The sequence below is a fragment of the Balaenoptera physalus genome (assembly GCF_965194825.1).
Source record: "Balaenoptera physalus genome assembly, chromosome: 1".
NCBI lineage: Eukaryota > Metazoa > Chordata > Mammalia > Artiodactyla > Balaenopteridae > Balaenoptera > Balaenoptera physalus.
The window spans coordinates 92,192,207-92,218,659 of record NC_138882.1 but is presented as its reverse complement, the minus strand read 5'-3'; the positions used below and the strand labels follow the sequence as shown (position 1 = coordinate 92,218,659).

The window sequence follows — 26,453 nt, the reverse complement described above, 5'->3', positions numbered from 1 at the left end:
ACATATAAACACACAGACATATAAACACATATGCATACATATATGTATGTGTATACATGATACATAGATAGATAGATAGATAGATAGATAGATAGATAGATAGATAGATAGATAGATAGTTAGATAGATAGATAGATGGGACTTCCATGAGGTCTGCAGGTCTGCTGCCTGGCTTCCCCGGTGTGCTTACAACGAGGCACAAGGAACAGCTTGAATCGCTGCTTAACCTGCTGCGTGTTCAATCCAGGTGAGTTCTGAGGAAGGGTAAAGATTTTGGATCTGCATTTCTCTTGCCTGGAACAAACCAGGGAAAAGAGGTGGTGGAGGAGAGGGAAAGGTGTGGTTATGTGGGGCAGAGAAGGGAAGGATGATGGGAGAGGGATGGGATGAGGAAAGGCTTTTCCTCCAGGAACTCCAAATATAGTCACCATTTTTCCTAAAAGTCTTTTGGTTTCAGGGCCCTCCTTGAGGGTCCATGGTATTTGTTACAGTAGCTGCAACAATGCATAAGATATGATTTCACATTTAACCCATTATTCTTGGGTCAATGACTTAGGATTGGTTTGGATATGTAAAGACCTCAGCAAATAGGAACAGAATCCATAAACTTGGCTCAGTCCGAACTAGCCTAGGGCTGAGCAAACAGGTTTTTGACATGCAGATCTAATTCGCTTTGTTTCTTTCTTCGTTCGTTCGTTCATTCATTCATTTGGTACCACATTCTTTTGTTTCTCTCATTTCCTTAATATATGACCAAGTGCAATAGTTCCTCATCATGGTAAAAAGCGCAAGCAGTACCAGAAGGAAGTACAATGAAAAGAAAATGCTTCCCCAATCTCCTGCATTCCATTAACCAATTCTTGTGTATCCTTATGTAATTTCCTATGCATATATAGACATATATGTATATCTTTTTATATTTTAATACAAATAGTATCACACTTTCATATTGTCAAGTGGTTTGTGTTTTTACATCCAAAGTTATCTAGGACACCTCTGTATGAGAGAAGAGCCCATTTATTACTCATAGCCCAAAGGTAGCTGTGTATGTGTTTATGTGTCTTCATGTATCAATAGTCTTTGCATAAATGTAATTATGAATGTTAATAGAATTCATGCCAATCTTAAGGTAAAAATCAGCGTATAACATTATATTTGGGTTTCTTGAAATTATATTCTAAAACTAAGCATTAAAGTATGCCCAAATAAATATGTTTTTAAAAAAAAGTTATCTAGGACAGCTTTCTGTGCTGACACGTATTGTTTACACATGTATTTTTAAATTATTGGCATAACCTCCTATTGTATGGGTGTTTGGTCATTTATTTATAACCAGTTTCCTATTGATGGACATTTAGGTAATTTCAGGGTTTTTTCCTACTAAGTGCATGTGTATTTTAAATATTTATTGATACTTCCAAATTGACATTTGAAAAGTTAGCAGCATTTTTATTTCCACCACCACTATACGAAAGGGTCTGTTTCCCCACCGCCCGCATTAACGCTGGATATTCTCCAACTTTTCTTTGTCTATATCACTGCTGACAGATCTTCCTGTGATCATGGAAGTGTTCTTTACCTGTAGCGTACAAAAGAGTAGCCACCAGCCACTCGTGGTTATTGAGCACTTGAATATTGCTAGTGTGACTGAGGAACTGAAGTTTTAATTTTATTTTGTAATGGATTAAATTAAAACGTAAATAGCCACATGTAACTAGTGGCTCCTGTTTTGGTCAGAACATGTCTGTGTGATAGTGAAAAGTGATTCAGTTATATATATATATATATATATATATAACTGAATCACTCTGCTGTACACCTGAAACTAACACAATACTGTAAATCAACTATACTTCAATATATAAAATAAAATAATGTTTGTTTAATCATCCCATCACTTTGTCCCTTAGATTTTATGCCAAAACTGAAAGGAAAGATATCCTATTTGGCACCATCCTTGGCAAAGTTTATTAATGTAGGAAATGCTTACATGCCTTATAAAATAGTAATGGTGCACTCAGATATTACACAGTGAAAGGTAATGGAAATCTGTGACTTCCAGGCTAAGACATTTTTTCCTGGTCATTTAAGAAATGTGCCCTTGTATAGGTGAGGATAAGCAGGGCTGGTCCAAGGCAAAATTCAGGAAGATACAGAGCACCTTTTTTCTTTCTAAATCCCTCCTGCTGCTAAAATAGAAAAGATTTAACTTGGTAACTCACTTTGAATGAATTTTACTCATACCAGTGAGTAAGCTGTATTATAAAATTTTATCCCTTATTTATAGAATGAAAGGGACTAGCAACTGATGATAGAATTTCAAGCAATAAGTCACAGATGTGGCATTTGAGAACTTAGGACGGGAGGTAGCTATTCTCTCTAACCTGAAAGCTTGCAATGCCTAAGGCTGGCTCTGAAGATAAATATGGTTTCACCTTTGTGGCACTGGGAGGCTGCAGTATGACAGCAGTCTTGCGGCCATGACTAGTTTCCCATGCATCCAACTCCAAGTTTCACTGCCTGAAGTTGCTCTTATACACCAGGGCTAGGTCATTCAGAGGAAGGGCTCTGAAGGGAAAATGGAAATACCCTTCAGATTACTGTCAGAGGAGAAGCATCAGAGAGGGTGAATGGGTAGGTGGGGCAGAAAACCGGTGAGACAGCAGCTCTGTATTGTGAGGCAGGAGTAAAGGCAAAGGAAACTGCTCTGGGGGGTAAGACCTGGTACTTGTCTGTGTGTGATTGTGTCCAAGTGTGTGTGGCTATGTGGTGTGTGACTGTGTGTGACCACGAGACTGTGCACAGACATGCATGTGCCTGTGTGTGCATGTCTGCGCAAGAGTATGTGTGTTTTGGTAGCTGCCTTTGGGGATGATTAAGATTATTAAAAGATACTCAGTTTCTCAAAACATTGGCAAAACTGAGATTGTAGATACTGAAGAATTAATAAAAAGAGAAGAATACTAACATCTTTGATTGACACCTTAAAAGTAATACTGCTGTTTACCATTTTTAGCTAATTATTCTGCAGAACACAAGTGCTTATGTTTATCATTAAACACATGTCAGATTAAATATGTATAATCTATTCATCAAACTGTAACTATATATGCCATCTTCAAAGTTTGTTGCTTATGCATTCTGCTTTTGTCTTATATACGCTATATCTGCTTATAAAATGACAAAGTCAGAGGAAGTATTGCCCTAGTGTGTGTGTGTGTGTGTGTGTGTGTGTATGTACAAGTGTGTTTTTCACAAAATTTTCAATGTTTAGAGTGAAGGGCTGCTTTAGATGGGACTGATTCTGCATATTTGATGAAAAGGATGGATGAGCAGGTGATTTCAAGTGACTGAAAAGTGACATATGGAGATGCCCTCATAGGAAAAGATTCCTGTTGGGAATTTTAGGTCCTCTGGTACAAGGGATGATGAACCAGCTGCTGAAGCCGTAACTACTCACGGGCAGCGTAGAGCAGAAGCACAGGCTGCGTCTGTATTCCAGTCTTCTCAAATACCACTGGGTGGCCTTGGGAAAGTTACTCAACTCCTTTAAACTTCAGCTTTTTAAGCTACAGCAGGGTTTCTCAACAGTGGCAATATTGACATTTTGAGCCAGCTAATTCTTTATTGCAGGAGGTTTTTGCATGCACTAGAGGATGCTTTTAGCACATCCCTGGCTACCCCACTGTGACAACCAAAGGTGTCTCCAGACATTGTCAAATTTCCCTGGGGGACAAAACTGTCCCTGGCTGAGAACCACTGATGTACAGAAAGAGAATATGAAGAGTGCTGATCTCACAAGACTGTATCGAGCACCGCATGAAGAAACACATAAAAAGACTTAGCATGGAATGGTCTATGCACAGTAAACCCTCACTAAAGTGAGCTCTTACTGTTGTTATGCTTACATCCAGGGCAGGATTGGAATTCTTGAAGACCTTTCAGCTCAGGCTGGGAGAAAGACAAAAGTAATGGTGGAGCGATGTGCATTTGGGCAGGCAGAAGGGGAACCTTAATTTATTATCAGCTGGTGGTAACCTGGTTCCTTTCATTTAACCCTTTCTCTGCTCTGACAAGGACAGATCAAGATGCATTTAGGGAAAGCAGAGATAAAAAGAAAAGGTGTAAAACAGATTCCATCATGGTGCAGTGTATTCTGGGAGGGGGAGAGGAGGAAGTCTGTTATTCTTTTTTTTTTAAAGGAATTCCTTTATTTTTATTATTTATTTATTTTTAGCTGTGTTGGGTCTTCGTTTCTGTGCAAGGGCTTTCTCTAGTTGCGGCAAGCGGGGCCACCTCTTCATCGCGGTGCGTGGGCCTCTTACTATCGCGGCCTCTCTTGTTGCAGAGCACAGGCTCCAGACGTGCAGGCTCAGTAGTTGTGGCTCACAGGCCCAGTTGCTCCGCGGCACGTGGGATCTTCCCAGACCAGGGCTCGAACCCGTGTCCCCTGCATTGGCAGGCAGATTCTCAACCACTGCGCCACCAGGGAAGCCCTGTTATTCTTAATTTCTTCTAAAATGAGACAGAGTAATGATCTGAGTGTTCTGAAACTCCTCAGCGTCCCTTCCTGTTCCCTCCACTCTCTTCCCTCCTTCATTCCTCCTGCATTTACTGGGTGCCAACTACATTGCAGTCATTGCATTGCTTGATCCTTTATGTGTCTAGTCTATCCAGTGCACATTCTTTAAGTAATGAATAATTTCCAATGAGGCATAATTGGAAAAACAGCTGGAAGGAGCAGGGTAGCAGTGAGAGAAGGCAATGGAGAGAGACGAGGAAAGAAAAAGAATAGGAATGACTGAAACATATTTTCTCACTTTGAGCAGAGGAAAAGAAAATAATCAAGCAATATGAAGCTGTCCCTACATCAATTTCAAGGTGACAGAAGATCTGGGTTCCATGTAGGTCATCCTGTCTGTCGAACGCAAATGGAACGTTATGAAAAGGCTCAGACAACAGCTTGGTGAGAAGTTCGTAATGATGATAAATATCCAGAGCAGGTGACTCCTGGATCATTTTCAGCTGTCCATAATTAAACTGGTATCCATCTCTCGACAATGTCAGGGCTGTGAAATAATTCCAGTCATTGGACCCCTTACATCTGGGCTGAAATGAAATAATATTTGGCAGTAACAAGGAGTCACTGAAACTAAATAAACAACCCCTTTCAAGACTATATAAAAGTCGGTAACATAATAACATTTGACAGGGATTAAGACCTCTTTGGGGCCATAAGGAAGTTTCAGAAGCAGCAATAACAAATACGTAGAAGGTAGAACAGATCTATGCTTTAACAGACATGTATAATTTGAAATGTGATGAATTTTCCAAGGGAGAGGTACATTTTGAACATCTAGTATGCTCATGTCAAAAAGCACAGGACTTATCTTAGAAACGTTTGTTGGACTTATTCTTCCAAAGAAGGAAAAAGCAAAAGCTTTCCTTTTTTTTTAATTTAAATTTATTTATTTTTTATTTATTTATTTTTGGCTGCATTGGGCCTTTGTTGCTGTGCGCGGGCTTTCTCTAGTTGCGGCGAGCGGGGGCTACTCTTTGTTGCGGTGCACGGGCTTCTCATTGCCGTGGCTTCTCTTGTTGCGGAGCACGGGCTCTAGATGCATGGGCCTCAGTACTTGTGGCGGTCAGGCTCAGTAGTTGTGGCTCATGGGCTCTAGAGCGCAGGCTCAGTAGTTGTGGCACACAGGCTTAGTTGCTCCATGGAATGCGGGATCTTCCCGGACCAGGGATCGAACCCATGTCCCCTGCACTGGCAGGCGGATTCTTAACCACTGCGCCAACAGGGAAGTCCCTAAACCTTTCCTTTTTTAAGTAGCATTTGGGTTTTTGTATACCCACAAAATAAAGGCACATGAAGCTGAATGTGATAATATGGGGAAGGATGATATAGAAAGTTCAGATATATATTAGCTTTAGGTGTATATTAGTAGCATATGATTCTATTATCATGGTAATCCTTTTTTTATTTTAGATCAAGCTCTTTTCCTCAGTCCCAAGATGCCCCCACCCCTCTGAAGTCATTCTTGGTTCTTTCAGCTTGTCATGAAAGCTACAACTGAACAACCTTATGACTTTTTGAAACTTCCCTAAGGGAGTTGGCTCTCTTGTTTTGGAATTATTTGTGTGCAGGGTTTGTAATCTCTAGGAGCTTGGAAGAGCTGATCCTGATCTGATTCATCTGTCTCCAACCCCGCATAGAATCGATGCACATGTCATTCAATAAATTTAAAATGGCTTTTGGGGTTATTTCTTGTTTGACTTGAAGTTGGGTGTTTTCCAATATTCATAGCTACCATCACAAAGGTCTAGGAGTAGACTGCAAGTAGCAGTAGGTTCTCAGGCTAAATAAGTAACACATAAGCAGCTACATAGCACACACTGTGCCAGATAAGGACTGTTCCAACAGTGGCACTAAAATAATCTAAGGATTGCACTTTAGATAGTCTACCTCATTTAACTCTCACCTTCCCTCCGAGGTGGGGACTCATCACCCCATTTTATAGATAAAGAAACTGAGGCCTGGTGATCACAAGTAAGTAGTAGCTGTGGGATCTGAACTCAGGCCACCTAGTTCCAAGGTCCTACTCCTCATCACCATATTCGGTGGCCTCACAGAAGCCTTTTCACCCCTGAAATGGAGCTACCGGGCTCCCACCTAGTATCCCAGCCCCTCCCCAGTTTCTATACCCAGTCCCCATCTTAGCTGGAGGGATGTAGAGCTTTTTAGCTTTGTAGCTTTTTTTTTTTTTATGTTTAAATACTCTTGACTCTCTTATCAGTTTTGTCTTTACCTGGTGCCTCCACTCTAGAGAGCTGTGCTTCTTTTTTTTCCTGAGACCTAGTGGGGATCTGAGACCCCTCAGATCCTAAAATAGCTCTGAAAGGTGGCAGAATGTGCCACTTTGGCATAAGGATTATTCTGAACTAAAGGCACTTGAAAAACGGCAGATGCAAGAAGGGCATTCTAATCTCCCTTTTTCTTCACGAAAACCGGAGATAAAAGCTTCCATGTGAAAGATGCCCTCCCTGTACCAGAAGGAAATTAACATCATCGTCACTGAGGACCAGAAGTTGACACAGAGAATTCTATACACGAAGACCTTGCTAAAATAATTCTTAACTTCCTTTAGCCTCCGCACATAGTTTACCTACTTTTCCACACTGCCTCTCTCTGTTCAACCCAATATAAAGGTCCATAGTTCTTGCCATTTCTTTGGGAGTGGGGCTTCATTTCCTTACGAGGGCTCCTGTGTCAGGTAAAATGTACGCAAATTTGCATGCTTTTCTCCTGTCCATCTGTCCAACATCAATTTAATTCTTGGACCCTGCCGAGAAGAAGCCTAAAAGGGTGAAGGTAAAAAGTTACCTCCCCTGTACTTCATCTGTCTCTCGTCCCCTGGCCTGAACTCATGTCTTAGAAACTTAGAAACTCAGGCTGGCATCCACCTTCCTTTCCTAGTCATCTTCTCCTTCGATCCTAGACCATTCCCCTAAAATCCTGCCTCAGTCTGAGTCCAGTGACTGATACCCTGCTAGTCATTGACTGGCCTAGATATCTGAGTACGGCTGGTCCCCGAACTTCCTGCACCCCAACGCCAGACCACTAGGTGAGTCATTTGCCATTTAGTTAGATTCTACGTTCCACTTCCTAGACTGGAGTTTGCTGGGGGCCCCACCCACACCTTCCTTCCTTTCTGGAAGAATCTGACTGTTTTTAGGCGTTCACCCCTCTCCCAATCGGCTTGTGTGCCTCTGGGGACTTGCAGCTCCAGGGGTGGACCCCTTTGCACTAGAAATAATCCTTACCTCCCTGGTCCAGGATTGGTTCCGGATGAGCTTGTGACCTAGTTCAGGCCAGTGGGACGTGAGGAGTGGTCTCCTGGGGTTGCCGGATCCCATTTCCTCAGTCCTGACGCTTTCGGAAGAGGCTGCAGCCATCCCACCTCCATAGGAAGCTGGAGCCGCCACACAGATGGAGGAAGGGTCGTTCCTCACAGATGCAGCTAGTGGGGCTGGAGCCTGTGGGCTAAGCTGACCCCAAAACCTGTCTAGACTTCTAGTTACACAAGCCAGTACACTCCCTTTTGTTTAAGCCAGTTGTAATTTTTTTCTGGTGAATTTAGAAGTAAGGTGACCAAGCTGGTACCGATATGGTGAGATTCATGCCTTCAAACTAATAGGGACTTTTTTTAAAAACCAGTGATTATGTGTCTTTCAGGTCAGCAGCATCAGCATCACCTGGGAACTTGTTAGTTATGCGAATTCTTGGGCTCGGCCCAGACCTGCTGCATCTGAGGCTCTGGGGGTGGGCCCAGCAGTCTGTGGTTTAACAAGCCCTCAGGTGATCCTGATGTACTCGAGGTTTGAGAGCCACTGCTTTCTGGCTTCTTTGGTGGCCTTTCATACTAACGTACTTAACTCACATAGTATCAGCACCGCTGTGTCCCTTGTTCTTAGTAATGTGCATCTATCTTGCTTAATTTTTTATATCTATCTTTCTAAAATATAGAGTCACCAAGCTGCTCATTTCAGAGGACAGCCTGGAGTGGGATTTCTGCTAATGTCCTGCTGGGCAAAGAATGTATTCAGTGTGTCAACTGTCTCCTCTTTCCCCCTCAAAACTCTACTCCTTTGCAATTATAAAAAAGGTGTAGTGTTTCTCTAGCTTGGTTGTGGACAGTATTCTTCAAGGCTATTGCTGCCTCCTAACTTTCAATCGATTCCAAACCTGTCCCCTAAAGAGGCTTGCTTTTTAAGTTTCCCGTGTCCTCTCCCAATCTCTTGGACTCAGAGGAAGCATACAGGGTACTGATGTCTCCTGGCTGGCTACTGGGAGAGCCCTTTGTGCGCAGACGAATGCTGCCTAGTTTCCCATAAGTGTTCCTCTGTGTGCCCTGTGGACCACCTGCCCCATAATCCCTGGGACCCTAGTTAAAGATACAGATTACCAGGGATCTACCCCCAGAACCACCAAATCAATCTCTGGAGGTGAGGTTCTAGGAGCATAAAGTTTCAACAAGCATTCTAGAGATTCTTAAATACCCTTGAGTTTAAGAACTGGGGCAAAGGTCATTTACATATTGACTCTAGGATGACTAACCGAGGGTTTTCCTAGGGCTTGGTACTTTCAGTGCTAAAACTGAAAGTCTCTGGCACCCAGGACAGTTGGTCACCCTAAGATAGCAAGTTCTCAAGGCGAACCATTCTGAGACTGTAAGAGCTAAGGTGATAGTGTCATTAGTCTGACTTTATACCTTGCTTTGCTTTCCCCAGTCTTTCTAGCCCATAGAACAGTTGTGTATTCCGGAAACTGAGAGTGATTGAAAGCACTCGATGGGTGTGGGGGGCCAAGAGTGGCAGGTGGGGGGACGGGGAGGGGAGAGAATTAGGGGAAACTTGACATTGAAGACGTAAGCAGGGGTGAGACCACCAGCTGCTCAAATAACATACTACAGGAATTTGGATTTTATCTTGAAAGTGATAAGGAGACACAGTGCTTTAAGCAGGTAAGAGACATGATCAGATGTATAGAGGTCTCCTTCTGAGTCCTGGCGTTTCATTTATCTTCAGTGACTGATTTTATGCAGCAAAAACTCCAGGCTTTCTTAGATGTCTTGGTAACGCATGGCAAACCTCAAAACCCTTGAATGTGTATTTCAGGGCTTACACTCTGTACCCTCCGCCTCCAGCTTTGTTTGACTGTCATTTGCTCCTAGCGCTAGAGGCATGTATGTTGATCAGAGGTATTCTGATTTGCTCAGAGGCTATAGACAAAGAAGTGGGCAGTCAGGCAGTACCATCTGCCTTGAAGAGCAGGGGAATGAGCAAAGCATGAACATTCTCTGGCCCTTCTCAGATCACTGTTACTTTGGCAGAACTCAACAGATTGGAGAATGTAAATATCCTAAAGGCAAGGGCCTTCAATGGTACTTCTGTTTCTCCAGCTCTGGGAACAGTGCCTGGCACAAGTGCTCAAAAGTGAAAGAATGGATGGATGCATGAATGCTGGGCAATGGAGAATGGGAGGAGGAGAATAAGTGGGGCCATTGTCCTGTTCTGGGTGGTGGCGAGGGGGAGCCAGAGTACAGAAGGAGAGTTCACCTTCGGGGACGATGGCCCTTCTCCCGGCCCCGTGAGCAGCACGTGGACACAGGTGTGGCTGCGTCTCTCCAAGTGCAGGCTTGGGAGTGCCGGGATGCTTGTTGAGAAGGTGTGTTCCTGGACTTTCCTGAAGACACCCCCGATCCCCATCACTGTGGCTGGGATCTCGCATAGGCATTTTTAAATGAGCTCTGCAGGTGATTTTGAGGCTTGCCACTTTGAGGACCACTGACACAAGAGGCAAGAAGAGGTTTAGCAGTCGGAAGGGCTCACACCAAAGGCCTTCCTGCAACAACCCTTCCCAGATTCCCCTGTCTGAGACAATTCTCCCTGGTCCCGCTCCCCGGCCCTTGTTCATATTTCCATCCAGTCCCCTCCTGCAGGTGTGCCTGTATTAGCAGCCTTGCATGTGTGTCCTTTACCTGCAGGGCACCTTGAGCTTGGTAGGGCCTCCACTGATGGCTTCTTCCTTTTTGTAACCCTCACAGCATCTAAAATCTGCTTTGAAATCAAAGCAAATATTCCTCATTCTGAATTTAGACAACAGCGGGTCCCCTCCCATTATCACAAGAAATCCGAAAACAAACTTACATAATCATTTCACTTTCATGAATTCCGTAATCACAAAACACAGCCAATAAAAATACGATTATGGGGCTTCCCTGGTGGCACAGTGGTTGAGAATCTGCCTGCCAATGCAGGGGACATGGGTTCGAGCCCTGGTCTGGGAAGATCCCACATGCCGCGGAGCAGCTGGGCCCGTGAGCCACAACTACTGAGCCTGCGCGTCTGGAGCCTGTGCTCCGCAACAAGAGAGGCCGCGATAGTGAGAGGCCCGCGCCCCGCGATGAAGAGTGGCCCCCACTTGCCACAACTGGAGAGGGCCCTCGCACAGAAACGAAGACCCAACACAGCCATAAATAAATAAATAAAATTTAAAAAAAATATATGATTAAATGTTTAACCCTACAATTTTTGCTTATCAAATTGACTAAGATAAAAAATACAATGTTGAAGAGGGTGTGGTTAAATTGGAAATGTTAGAAGGAATGTAAATTGGCACAAATTATCTCGAATGCATTTTGACAATGTATGTCAAGAGCTTTACAAAGATGTATATACTTTGACTCAGTAATTACACTTCTTGAAATTTTTCATAAGGAAACAATCAGGGTCCTCACTATTGGTAAACAGTCTAAATTTAGCAAAAGGGGGAGTGGTTAAATGAATTATTGAATAGAGACATGCTTTCTATTATATAGACACTGTATATGGATTTAGAAAAAGGCTAATGTCATAATATATGAAAAGAATATGATAGAAAGTATATATAGTTGCTATTTTTTAAAAAGAAGCATTCATCTCTGAATGGTGGAATAGTCTACAGATACTTAAGCCCCTACTAATATATGGGCTAAGCTCTTTCTACATTTCCCAAATTTTCTACAATTAACATGTACTGTATTGCTTTTTTAATAAAACAGCTAATAAATGAAACATACAATGTAAATGCTATATAGCAATGGACTGTTTTTAATAGTGCCACCCTTCCATCCTCCTGCAGAATTTTTCCTGCACGCTGATTCTAATATCTTCACCTCTCATATTACTTTCCAGCTCAGAATTCCTCAATGGATCCCATACCGAAAGGATAAAGTGTTCACTCCTTAGCAGGGCACACCAAGCCCTTTATGACCTAGTCTTGACACACTTGTCTGGCCTCGTTCCTAGCTGCTCCTTCCACTTTCCCTCCTATCCTTCAGGGATGCCCACTATTTGGAATTTCCTGGTTATGCCGTGCTGTCTATGTCTGCCTGATTTTGCCTGGGCTGATTCCTCTGCCTAGAATTCCCCCTCCTCCTTCCTTACTTCATAAATTCCCCATTCAGCTTTCTAGCCATTTTCCTAAAACCTTTCCCTCAAAACTTTAGAGAGATTTAGGCATTGCTCTGTGCATTCAATGTACCCTTAACAACGTTGTTGTTATCATATGGTAATAAACTGCTCATTTCCATATCTGTCTTTTAGGTTGAAGGCTGGAATTAACTTTATGATGGGCACGTGGTAAACAACCAATACAATACATGCTGAATGAAAGAATCAGCACACAAATCACAAAGCCCTTCACAAACATCGTGCAGGTTGTCCCTTGTAAAAGGGTACCCTGTGACGGCCAGCCAGCCCTCCTCTTGCGAAGCCAGTGTGCTCAGAGGCTGGGAAAACACTTGGCACTAGCTCACTAATTGAGAAAGTGACTGGTGTCAGGGGAAGTGCCTGATGTGCCAGAGACTCATTCCACAGACCCATTGCACAAACATTTATTGCGTCCAGCCAAAGTGCAAAAATCAGTGGATTCGGTCTCCAAATGCACCCCTGGGCATGAGCAAGACTATCCACCAAGAAGGGGGAAAATATTAGAACTCCTGATTGCATTTGCCTTTATTTTGTCCTTTTTAATTCTTAATTTTGAGGATGTTCCATGATATTTGTAATATGTTCATACACACACGCACAATGTACACGGAACAAACGCTTAATTTTTTTTTTTGAACTGATGGGATATGTGATCAAAATAACTTGGGATTGCTAGCCTAGAGCGCTGGGGTTTTAGTGATGAATACCACATGTCCTCTAATGCTCATGCCGTTCACTACAAAGTAGGGGGAGGCAGATACAAACAAATAACCACAATATAACACAGCAAGATGAACTTTGCCTGCGGGAATCCAAGAAGATTTCACAAAAGAGATGGCATTTGAACAGGGTTATTTGGCTGCTAAATGGGAGCATATAAGTCTAAATTTTACATAATTCTATTTAACTCGGTGCACTTTGCACTTACTGAGGAAGGAGTATAAAGTGAATGAAGTGCAAAATGGCTAAAAAGGGATGAGCTAGAGCCGCTACAAAACTGTAGCTTCATCACCTAAAGGGATGGAGATGTGTGGGTGTTTGCTTATGGTGCAAGGTAGACGTGATTTGATACAGAAATGTTAGATTTACAGTCACTTCATCATTCTTGATCAAGTTCTACCCCAACCTTTTATCTCCTCAAAAAAACCCCAGGTCTCAAGGGCTCTAGAGAAAATCCTAAGTTAATATCTGCCAATTCGTATTTGTATTTTCCCTATCTAATTTGGTTTATTTATTTTACAATTTTTGCAGAGGGGTCAGGTGTTCTAAGTGGGGAATGTCTTTAGCCCTGGGAATGATGTGAATGACTGATAAAGTCTAATCCAAAGTCTGAGGCCAAATGTGTGCCTGCAGAAGCCTGTGTTTGGCACAGTTCTTTTAGAAACTTAAAGACCAGGGGAAACACTTCCTCGGTAACAGCACTAGAGAAAACTCCCAGAGAGTTTGCTCCTTTGTTTAGGTGAATTACTAAGCAGGTTAAACTTAACTGTCAGCTCCTTGACTGTAGGGACTGTGTCTCAAAGAGCTTGAAGTAACAGGGTGAAGCCTGCATTTGGAGCCTGCGTTCCAACATGGGGCTCTGACATTATCAGCTGCGGGCGCAAGGCAAGTCACTTAACCTCTTCGAGACTCTTTGCTCGTTTGCTACATGAGAATAATAAGATGTAAGTCAGCTTCACAAGGTTGTTGGGATCAAATCTACATTGTGTGTGAAAAGTACTTTATACTCTAAAAGGCATCTTCCAAATGTGAGTTGTTGTTATTATTCTTGTTAATGAAGTCCCAACAAAAAGCATTGCCTGTTTGAGAAAACGTCACATTCCATAAAATACTGATTCAAAAAAGACTGACTGAGTGAATGAATGTGGAAGAGGTTTAGTTTTAACAAACTCACTCAATGGTGATGCAGAAATTGCTTCTGGGGACTCGCATTGTTACCCCGCGCCTTGGATCTTGCTAACTCCTTCCCCTACCCTCCCTGTCCAAATGAACATTCCCTCCAAGGTCCAGCTTTTATTTCTGATAAATAAACGCATGCTGATAGGATAACGGTATAATGGGTTAGCATTCTGAAAATGCCGTTTCATTTCATCTGAACCAGGGTTTTACTGACCCTGCGCCTGAACCCAGGCCTTGCGGGGGCTATTTTTGGACAGGCAGAACTTCCAGCACCTCTTAAATCATATCTCACGGCAACTGCCCTCTCCGCCTACACACAGGGTGGGCCTGCATACATAAAACAGGACACTAAAACCTCTTTCTCCCATCTGATGACTAATCTTCGTCTCTGCTTTCGGAAAGGGAAAGCACCATACGTAGACTTGACCGATCCAATACATTTTCCTTTGCCTGCTCCAAAAAGAGGAGAAAGAGTACGTATGTGTGTGTGTGTGTTGTGTGTGTGTGTGTGTGTGTGTGTGTGTGTGTGTTCCTCCAATGACTGAGGAATCCTGAAATGAACCTCTATAAGAAACCCCTGACAATGTTCTGTGGATGGTTTTGCACATGGACTTGAAACAAGTTGGCAGGAAGAAGAATTCTTTCTGCATAATTCAAAGCAGACATTTTACTAGGGGAAAAGCAAATCAGAAATTTGCTGTCAGTCCTTGAAATTTTATTAGTTACAAAAAGTAATATATTAGCCCCTTGCATTAAATCCAGATAGGATCTACCTTTTTTTTTTTTCCCCCCCTCTCAATGATATTCCTAAAATGAATCTTGGAGAATGTACTACAAGACTAGCTCCTCATAAATTCGTAGGCCTCAGCAGTGGTGGCCTGTGACTGTGTTATATATATGTTATTAGCTTCTCCTCTGCTTCTCTGCAGCTCCAGCGATAAAGGATAATATTATAAGACTTGAGAATAACTGAACTAATTACATGTTCCTTCCGATGAAGAGGATAATCTAATTAAATATTTCCCCATGAGTGAGTGAGCCCCGGGTGAGTTTATCTTTTTCATATCAATTCTTGATCAAGGCTAACATGGATAATCATAAACTTGTCCGTTTGGGAATGTTTGACGTAGTACAGGGTAATCTGCAGGGCATCCTGTTGGCCTTGCTCACTATCAGCACTCCACAGATTTCAAATGGTTATGAGCACTGTAATCCAAATAAGTATGAAGCCGAAAGATGCAATTTTAAAGGAAGGGGTTTATTGAACAATTTCACTTTTTCTGGGTAAGAATTTTTGTAGGACTGGTTTTCTATTTTTCAAACCTCTAAACTTGCAATGATATATTTTAATATATTTTGGAAGCAATATAGAGATCACATCTCAGTTAACTTACATTATCAGGCTACTTAATTGGGTTTGAGGGGTTTTTCGGCCAGTCAAGTTTGTGAAATAGAAAAATGGATGGACTTCAATACATAAATATCTATCTGAAATTCACTTATTCAAATTAATATTCTGTGAATTAATATGCACAGTAGCTTTTCAGTAAATATAAATGAATTTCTATCTAATAGTCAATTCTCTCACCTTTAGTTTGGTATTTCTTCTTCCTTTCCTTGCTACCAAAGGTGGAGGAATGAGTTAGAATTTCAGAAATAGAGGTCACACTAAAAATATGTAGAAGCATGAAAATTGTTACCATACTTCAATGCCAGCTACACATTCTCTCCCTCTCAGGAAGCAAGGCCATCTATGTCTTTGTTGCATCTCTGACTGTTTTGGTGACGGCTCTGCCCCACCCTCTCTCCTCTTTCCAACATACCCTGTCTGGGGACCATTACCTTTTGGCTGAAAGTTGTGAACAATAAGTGAGGTCAGCCACAGGGCTCAATGAAGAACAGACTCAATTATAACCAAGGATTAAATCTATAACTTTTACATCAGACTTGCTACAAAGTATTAAAATGTCATGAAATAGCAGGAAACAAACATATTATTTACAACATGATGGACTACCAGCTCTTGAGGGCAGAGACCAGGTCTAACTGAATCTTGTGCCCGCTCTCCAGCCTGTAATAGAAACTCTGTAAACGTCTGCTGAGTGAGGACTGAACTAGGATGAGTGTCTACAATATCCTTTACTCCAGGGAGATGCAAAAGGAAGATAACACAAAATAGGTTTAGAGGACTCTAAGGTATTGGTGTTTCAAACTTTTTCGGACCTATATTTACAGCAAAAACTGTTTACATCACAAACCACACACATACACACACAGTTGCCACCAACTAAATATCTGTGTAAACCACTGGGTTGTAACCCACAATTAGAAAACCACCATATGGGATATGGAACCAAAAAAAGAGAAAAAAGAAGGGACCAAAACTGCTAGTACCCAGGAAATATTACTGAACTATCATTGTTGAAATGGTCCAACGTGTCCTGCTTGTGGTCTTTACCAGTAACTCTCACTAGTCCTTCATTAATAAATTAGTTTTTTCAGACAGCAAACACCTCTTCAATACTTATTATGTACCAGCACCACACCAGGCACGTAAAGATACAAAAAATGAAAAAGACTAAAAAATCTGACTTCCGGGCTTCCCTGGTGGCGCAGTGGTTGACAATCTGCCTGCCAATGCAGGGGACACGGGTTCGAGCCCTGGTCTGGGAAGATCCCACGTGCCGCGGAGCAACTAGGCCCGTGAACCACAATTACTGAGCCTGTGCGTCTGGAGCCTGTGCTCCGCAACAAGAGAGGCCGCGATAGTGAGAGGCCCACGCACCGCGATGAAGAGTGGCCCTCCCTCGCCACAACTAGAGAAAGCCCTCGCACAGAAACGAAGACCCAGCACAGCCATAAATAAATAAATAAATAAATAAAATTAAAAAAAAAAAAATCTTACTTCCTTTTTTGACATCTCTCCTCTTAGACTATCTCTCAGACATATCAAATTTAACCCAGGCCAAACTGTACTTCCACATTTCCCCCAAATTTAATCTTCTTCAGTTTTTTCTATTGGAAGATATTTTTACTCAGTTTCTCAAGTCAGAACTTTGGAATCACTCCTGAAACTCACTTCTTCTCCCTCACCCCTCACATCTGACAGTGGCATCATTATGCTGATTCTTCCTCCTTAATATACTCTGAATCTGCCTGCTCTCTCCATCTCCACCTGGGTACCCCAATGACCTCCTAACCGGTCTCCTCACTTCCATGTTTATCTCATGACCCCATCCCAATTTATATTTCACTCTGAAGTAGGAAAATATTCTGAAAAAGAACTCAGATTGTGTCACTTTCCCCTTTAAAAGCCTTGATGGCTTCCTATTTCCTAGGAAGTAAAAATGCAAACTCTTTCTTAACAAGAACATACTAGTTACTGCAGATCTGGCCTCTGTCCTCTGTCTCACACTCTCTCTCTAATTAAATTCTAGGCACACTGGCCTTTTTCATTCCTCTGAGAGGTTGACATCTTTCCCTCTCGCCTCAGACTCTTTGCACGTGCTGTTCCCTCTGCCTGAATATTTTCTCCACTCTTCTCACTTGGCCTTTTTTTCATCTTTCAGTTTATCTCCAAACACTCAGTTTAAAGTATTTTCCCATGTAATTCCTTCTGATTTAAAGCAATCATCACAGTTTTAACTGTGTATATATTTGTTTGTGTCTCTGATTTTTGCTTAATGTCTGTCTGCCTTCCCCATTCAAATACAAGCTCTGTGAGGGCAGGAAATTATATCTGTTTTATACACTAAGATAAACTCAACCATAGATTTGGTACATGATAGACATTCAAATATTTGTGCAATGCATGAAAGTGAAGCATTTCTTAAACCTTAGTTATTGTCACTTGATCATTTAGCCAAAGCCGTGTATCTGTGCATCGATGACTGAATAGATAAACAAAATGTCATAGACACGTACAATGGAATATTACTCAGCCTTGAAAAAGAAGGAAATTCTGACATATGCTACAATGTGGATAAACCTTGAAGACATTATGCTTAGTGAAATAAGCTAGTCACTAGAGGACAAATACTGTACGATTCCACCTATATGAGGTACCTAGAGTTGTTTAATTGTTAGAAACAGAAGGTAGAGTGATTGTCAGGGCTGGGGGCAGGGAATGAGGAGTTGTTTACCGAATACAGAGTTTTAGTTTTGTAAGATAAAAAAAGTTGGGAAGGTTTGCTGCACAACAATGTGAATATATTTAACACTATGGAACAGTACACTTAGAAATAGTTAAGACTGTACATTTTATGTATTTTTTTTACCACAATAAAAAATTAAAAATAAAAAACCCTGCTCATAGATGTTTCTTTTCTTTCCTGCTTTTTAAAATACAAAACTGTAACAATCACTGAGACTGAGAATAGAAATTTAAAAAATAACATTAATTATAATAGCTAAACCTTATTGGACACTTACTCTAGGTCAAGAACTATGCTAAGTATTTTATATTTACTGTTTCATTTAATCATCATTACAGCTTTATGAAGTAGATAGTATTATCAACGCTGAGTTTACAAAGAACTGAAGTACAGCAGAGTTATGTAACTTGCCCAAGATTACATAGCTAGTAAGTAGTAGAATCAGCATATAGCCCAGGCAGTCTGGTTTGGATCAGTGCATCTAACTCCTGGGTCTAGGTCTCATCAAACTAGCAGAAGGCACTCTGAAAGACTCAGTCACCTTAACCATATAAATCTTAACTCTAAGAATTAAAAATTCCTGTTGATCCAAACATTTGAGCAGAAGCCACTCATGAACATGGCTCAAAAATAACTAAAATTGTTTGACACCTTCATTATCTGCTGATATACCTTCACTGTTTTCGCCTGAGTAGTAGGAAAAGTAATAACCATATCACAGAACTACTGAGAGATTTCCAGCTTAATTCTAATTACTAACAGTAGCTTGTATTCAAGAAACGTGAAACCACAACCACCACTAAACTATTCTTAATTTTTGTGTAAAGACAAGGAGAAGGAACAAAGGCTTCCAAATCAACCAGTTACTTAAACTTCCTGAGCTTCACTTTCATCATTTGTTAATTATCTCCTGGCAAGTTGTTGAGAAGATTAGGTTAGCTAATATATACGAGGCACCCAGCACACAAAACTTGGAATAAACTAAGTGTTCAATGAATGGGAACTATTATTACCATATATAAAGGGGGTTTAGTCACAGTCTTAGATACAGGAATAGGATGAGATCGTCTTCATGATTCTTTCTCCAGTATCCTTCCAATCATGGTGGGAGTGTCGTGTAACATGTTGGAGAGGCTCCGAACCCGACCCAGTTAAGACAGCGATGGCCACTCTTCACTAGCTGAACCTTGCTTTATTCTTGAGGCTGCTCCTCCACTGATATCTGTGTGTCCTGGAATTCTTGACTAGATTCCTGCCTTGCCCAGCAGTTCTCCCACTGGTCAAAGGTCCTAGCCAGCACCCCAGTCCTTGCACGGTGTGCATTTCGTGCTGATGAATCCCGGGGTCCTCAGCTTCAGGTGCCATTCTTCCCCAGTGACTACTGGCCTCCCCCTGGACTGTTGACTATTTGCCACGTGGGCTTGGCCAGCCGCCTGTGCCTCAGGGTGGAAAAGAGCTGGGGGCACGATTTGGATGTCTCTGAATGCCTTTGCTTGAGTTGTGCTTTTCTCTGAAAACAGAACTCCAGGTTTCTGACATGAGAAGCAAACATACTGCAGCCCAGGAGCCCTGACCTTCTGCTCCTCAGTGACTAGCTTGGCCTTGCTTTCTCTGCTGGGCTGCTCAGGCCTCCTCCAGAAAGAGGAGGCTCAGGGTTGATAACCCATCTGACTGCTCTTTTTCCCATTTCGACAAAATTCATTCGCTTGCAACTCTTCATAACCCTTGATAAACATTTCTAGCACTGTGATTTCTCCTCGTTTTTCCTTCTTTGGGTGAGAAATGCCTCCAAAGCCCAGCTTTTGACACAACAACTCCCAGATTGTTTTTATAGTCCCAACGTAGTACTTCTTTGTTACAGCTCAATATTCCTAAATTTTGTTCCAAGTCATTATTTTACATTTATAAATATCAGGTTGTATTAATTGGTTCCAGCTTTAAAAATGTTCCATCAGAGGTTATTTTCTTCTATTTTGATAGTGGTTTCTAAACCTGGAGCGCCAAGGCCCTGATGTGGGCCATGTTCTGCAAGCATCCCTGAAGGACTGATGTGGAACAGAAAAGATACTCAGACCCTGGGCCTCGCTGCGTTCTTTGAAGACTGTACTGGCCATAATAGCTTCAAAGAATTTCAACAAGTTCCTAAGACATGACCTTCCCTTTCCGAAAACCACGTTGGCCAGGCTTGTCTTAATCAAGCTGTGCTTTTCTAAGCATCCTTTTACTTGATCTCCTGCAGCAGTTTTTAATACTTTCCCTACAAGTGAAGTTAAACTAACTGGTCTGTAATTTCCTGGTGTGTCCCTAAGCTCTATGAAATAACGGCATTAGGTTGGCTACCTTCCAATTCTTCCTGACTTTTTTTGTTTTGTTTTAAAACGCAGGACTGAAAAGGCCAGAGAATGCTTCCTGTCTCGCTTTCCCTTCGTTCCTTCCATGACATACTGCTCTTTCTGTTCCCAGTAGATCTGCCATTTTAATAACTTCAAACCTCTTAAATGTGTTCACTTATTATTCGTTCCTATCTCTGAAGCATGAGCTTTCCATTCTTCATTTTGACAAGGGCCACCCCCAAAAATAAGGGTTTACAATTCTACTGAATAGATTATTAATTTGAGGCACTGTTTAAGAAATGTTTCATATTAGGAATCTGGAAACGGGAGGCAACTAGATAATAATTAAGTCTGTGTTCTTACTTGTGAGTTATTATAAACACATTTTGGGGAAAGAGCTGAGAAATATGTCTACACACCCAGGAATAGGAACCAAAGATGGAACTATTATATCTGGGAATTCTAATCCAAAGTACTAGCAAAGTGTTTTAAAAATGTGGTGAAACTAATTTGATCAGAAGATATAAAATTTGCATCTTATATCTGTTTTAACTGCATTTGGTTTATTACTCTCGTATCTAATACCATAAAAGTCTTTCCACATTTAATAATCTCCCAGAATTATCTCCCAATGGAAAAGCCCATTTTAATACAATATTTTAATATTTAAATAAAAAGTTTTATTTTTTACTGAGAGGAGCAAAGAGGAAAATTAATAATTATTTGTATTTGTAAAATTGCAATGTATCACATAATCTTTAGGATTGTCCAAGTTCTTTATTGGATAGAATTGACTATTCTTTGAAGTAAGTGAGACATAAAAGAGGACATAAAAACTTTCTTCTTTAAAGATGATTTTTGTTTCAGCAGACTATTGGGTTTTGTTTGTATAGTGACCCAATTTGTCTTTTCTGAATAAGTCACAGACAGGCACATAAACCACAGCCTATGTGTGGATAGAGGCCCATTTCCCGATAGGGAGGCATGACGACCACCCTTATGGAATGAGAACTACGCAGTGGAATATATAACTTTTAAGATTGTAGACTCTGATTTCAGATAAGTTGGATAAACAACCCCCTTGCCCAGCTGGTAGTCTTTTCTTTCTAATTTATCAAAACTACAATGTCAAAGTCTGAAAATTTTACATCTCTCATAGCGCTCACATACCATGTATCAGATTTAACCATAAGAGGGATAATCTTTGCACGTATGATATACTTAGACCTCTCTCATAGGTAATAGTTCAGTTGGCTTTGAATGACCATTAATATTTTCTTTTTTGGTTTTGGTCAGGACTGAGTATACCTGCAAATGAACAGGTCAGATTCTCTATGTGGACCATAAAGCACACACAAAAATAGTTGTGCATATTTAGTTAATTAATGAAAGTGCAGCCATGAATCTTAAAGCATGGATTTTTTTCCAGTGTTTGAAATGTTTTCTCATAGATTTCCACCTTTAGGATCTTAAAGTTGTAATTAAGATATGTACAGGGTTTACCTTTCCTATTTCGTATATATTGTACCATGTAACTACAAATTTAGTACATATGCGTTCAGTCTTCTCTCCCACTCCTATGCCTTTGCTTGAGCTGTTCCCTTCTCAGAGAATGTGCCCTCTCCCACATTTGAAAGTCAAGACCTATCCATCCAAAGGGGGGACAGCTTTGAGCCCAGTGAAAGAGTACTGGGTTTGTGGTAAAGCGGAAAAATCTGAGGCTATGTATTTAACTGTGGTTAAATCCAAGTTCTTCAGTTTTCTAATTAGCAAGCTTCCTACCTTCTCTATGCCTCCATCTTCCCCTATGTAAGATGGGGATATATACATTTCCTTTTAGAACTGTGATATGGGTCAATTGGGATAACATGTTTAAAAGATCAAACTTGTCAGCTTCCTTTCTTTTCCAATGCCACCTTCTCCGCAAAGCTCCTCTAGATCTCACCCTTCCCCAACCCACCCAGGCTAACAGTAACCTCACCTTCCTTTAAATGTCCAGAACACTCCATCTCTCCCTCATAGACTTCCCTGACTATTTTCTGCATTGTTACTCAATTTAACAAACATTTATTGAACACCTACTATGTGTCAGGCATATATATATCTCTTTTTCTTTTTTTTCCTAACTAGTCCTTAAGCTTCTTGAGGTTAAAGTCTTTATAATATTCATATTCCCCTCCCTCCATTTTCTAGATAGTGTTTGACACCTAGTGCTTGAACAAGAATGTACTGGTTAATTGTTTGGTATCTGGTAAAACTGGTCACTAATAATTCAGGCAACATCTGTATATCCATTCTCATATGTGTACACTTCTTCAAATAGGATTGCATGGTGAAAATTATGCTTATAAGTAATGCCAGTGTATGGGATCATAATCATATTCATCCTCATTAAATGCTACTACTATACCTACTACAACACTACTACTATTACTATAAGAAAAATAAAGTGATAGCTAATATTCCTGAGACTATAGGCAAAGGGGAAACTTCTCTTCCCATTCCCACATAGGTCCTTGGAGTAGTTCCTGCTAGAGCAAAACTTGTTTCCAAAAAAAGAAGGTGAAGGAACACATGGGTAGCTATGTCTCTGTGGAATCACATTAGCACAAATCTAAGCAGGTTTTCAAAGAACTGTGGTTTATAAATAAATATTCTCTCATATATACAATACCATGGCTAGATGAAATTCTAAAGTTTCAGGGGAAATTACACAATTTCAAAACGAGGCTGTGTGTACACAGGACCAAGCCATCCAAATGAAAGCTTGAGCAAATCATTGTGGAATGTGGTCTTTGCTAGCCCAGACATTTCAAGTCGTTATTGGAAATATGTAATGCGGTTCTGACACTCTTTTACTACTCATGGCTCAACTGCGCTAGAATGAAGTTTCACTCGAATTCTCTGCTCCTAATCGACCGCAGGCTGGGAAACCAGAAAGCCAAATTGGTTAGAACTGTGTTTAAAGTAAGAACGACGAGGCTCTGATCTAAGGCCAATGAGAGTATCCTACAAATAGAAGTCAATGTAAGTGCGTGGCCTTTATAATATCTATTTTGAGTTCTCCTTCCTCCAAAATGGAGATCTAAAAGGAAACAGAACTCTATGAATTTCCCATGTAACATAAGTAATTTTGTTGGATTCTCTTTTCTTCCCCCATCGCAGAGTTTCCTTTGAGAAGGAAAATATAAGACTTCCTAAACAGGCTCCTGAGGAATTCACCTATGGCCACTGTCCTAGTTGCTACAGACCATGCAAGATTTTAAGCAGAAATAGAGTCAAGAGCCGGCTGTCTGCATGCTGGAAAGTCCAGAGGTCCCCAAAGAGTTTGGCTTGTGGGTCTCTTTCATGGCCACACTCCTAACTGCCTTGGGGCTCTCAGTAGGCACTGCTTGTAGCTTTTCACTTCTCTTGGGAAGAGGGACCAAAACGGGTCCTAAGTGTGCAGGGACTGAGGTTGGATACGTGCCCTTCTTCTCCAGATGCGCATTCTGGCCTTGGCTGATGCTGCCCAGGAACCCAAATTTGTTTTATGTTATTGATCCATTTTTGCTACAGTGATTGACATTAATGCACGTCTGGTGCACCCCAGGTCCATCTCTGTGGTGCTCCTGCTGCCTTCCCTTTTCTTCTGGAACCATTCAGAAAAGGGTATGTGAGCGGGTGTGGGAGGCTTATTGCCCAAATGCTCCACTGGAAGAATGCAGGGGAGCCAGATGTGAAATGGACCTCCCCTGAGTGAAGGCTACGAGGAGTCACAGCACATATTGGAGAGGAACGGCTTTCTAACCGAGCTCTGGATTTGTAACATCGGGCTATCCCACATCCAAGTCAAAATGCCTGTCCACATCAGACGTCAAAACTGGCCCGTTATCATCTCTGATTTTCACTGAGCAACTCTGAAGAAGAAAGAGTCCTTTTGAGGCGGGGGCTAATTGATCCCAGGCCTGAGAATTGGACATGGATTTCTATGGCTACTTCAGAAGAAAACTTCCAATATTTTAAATCCAGGTACCACATAATGTTTCAACTGGGGCATGCACATGCAGGACATCATAACAAAAGCTAGAAGGCTCATTATTTGACTTCATCAGTGCAGAATGAGTTTGCCATGATAGCGAGAGTAGTGTAGCAAGAGTTAATGCTATAAAATCCACAGTATTGGCAATTGTAAGTCCAATGGAACTTGTTCAGATAGTACTCAGGCAACACTACAGAGTCCATTATGAAATCACCCAAGAACCGAGACACATAAAAACTTTATTAGTTATCACTGAAAAAAAGTACAAACAAGTTCGTCTTGAAAGATCCCAAAATCTTTATGCTTTCGGTCTGCAGAGTCATAAAATAGTGCCTGACAAATTTTAAGTGATATTCTAATTAATCACTGGATTTTTATAGTTTCTTGTAAGCTGTAAGTTGGATATTAACAACACAGGGTAAGAGGAAAGCCCCTGTACTGAGCCTGAGTTCTAAGTCCTTTGCACACACCCACTGGTCAGCCAGGCCAGACTTTTGCATCTGCTAGAAACGGAATGGACCATTAATCTGAAGATTATCCTTACTTTCACACTGATTAAAGTAGAATGTAAAATGGACACAAAGTTCACAAATGGATGGAAAATTATTCCAGTTGTTTCTCTGTCATGTGCAGGAAGCACCTTCTGGGGCATTTTTACATTGTTTCTTTGGTAAAACTAACACTTTGTAATACACTAATAACACAACTCCCTTTAATACCATCACATACTCAGTAATTACCATGAAAAAGTATGATCCAACACTTTCGTATACACACATTTCTGATTTATATTCTTCAATTGGATACAGTGACAGTGTAGACAATCTGGGACAATTTTGGTCCTAAAGGGGGATTTTGTTAAAGGGGAAGCAGACTTTTTACACGCCCACCATCAGGAACAAACAGCTCCAACAATGAGTGGGGATTTGCTTTCAAAGAATGAATTCAATTTTTAAAAAAGTGACTATAAAATTATTACTTCAAGTCTTGTTTTCTAAAAATTACAAAAATCTCTTCAATCAATACGTTCACCTACCTCATAATATAAGGGTGCACTACCGCCTACAGGTTTCTTTGCCTTTTTAGATGTACTTCCAAAAAGTGCACTTGTTCCATTGATCTGTAAGAAAATTCATCTATAATGAAAAAGAAAGGCTTTCTTAAAGAATCCTTAGATATATGTAACTTTCAAATACCTCGGTGACTTGAGGGGTTGGGGAACCTAGCAAGGAAGAGATAGTCATCAATTAGTTCAAATATTTACAGTCACTTTGGCAAGCTGTTAGTAATTATATGAGGATGGGCCATCTGACAGAACTTTTCTGTGTTATCATTCCCCTCTAACCTCTGACAGCTAGGATTCTCTGGAGGCTTCATTTTTCCGGTTAGTTATGGGCTTCCTTGGAATATTAAATAGTTTTTTTCTTTTATTGTTATTGAGTCTTTTATTAAATAATTCCTTACAGAACCTAGCATGGAGCCTCGTATGACCTCAGACATTTTTGTTGAATGAATGAATGTTGAAAGGGCAACATTCACTGACAAAAAAATAATCCTTCCTGATTAGATGATTCAAATTTATTCTAGCTAAGTGTTTGTGCAAAGTAATGCACCAAAACTTGCCAAACAGCCCAAGAATATGATAGTTTTATTTATTTCATTATTTTATTCTATTATTTTAAGAAGAAAGTCTCCAAGGGGCTTAGGGGTGGGAAGAGACAGGTACCTGCTGGAGAATGTCTTGCCAGGAGACCAGACTGAAGGGTCTGCGCTGAGGAACTTGGACAGCGAGAGTGAGGGCTCGAATGAGAAGTTCGTCCTCAACTCGGTTTCCAACGACAAAAGCGATGGAGCTCTTCCAGTCATTCTGTGACAAAATCAGAAGGCATTAGATTCTAAGTACTCCTGGCTAGGTAATTTTGTATCAAAGGCTTCCATTGAAGAGCAGGATAATTGTCCTATAAACCTTACCTTTAAAGACAGAGTGGACCTTAGAGTGTATGTGGGTTT

The 26,453-nt window shown here is 41.1% G+C and overlaps 1 protein-coding gene across 1 annotated transcript in view; it reads right to left on the bottom strand.

Annotated features, from left to right (window-relative positions):
* Nucleotides 1–26,453, bottom strand: part of SPAG17 (sperm associated antigen 17) — a 352,647-nt gene that overhangs the window by 181,011 nt on the left and 145,183 nt on the right. Inside the window, exons 3-4 of the mRNA XM_082460586.1 lie at nt 26,170–26,310; nt 25,480–25,563 (exon numbers count right to left, since the gene is read on the bottom strand). Of these exons, the coding sequence (XP_082316712.1) occupies nt 25,480–25,563; nt 26,170–26,310 (225 nt within the window). The remainder of the gene's footprint in view (nt 1–25,479; nt 25,564–26,169; nt 26,311–26,453) is intronic.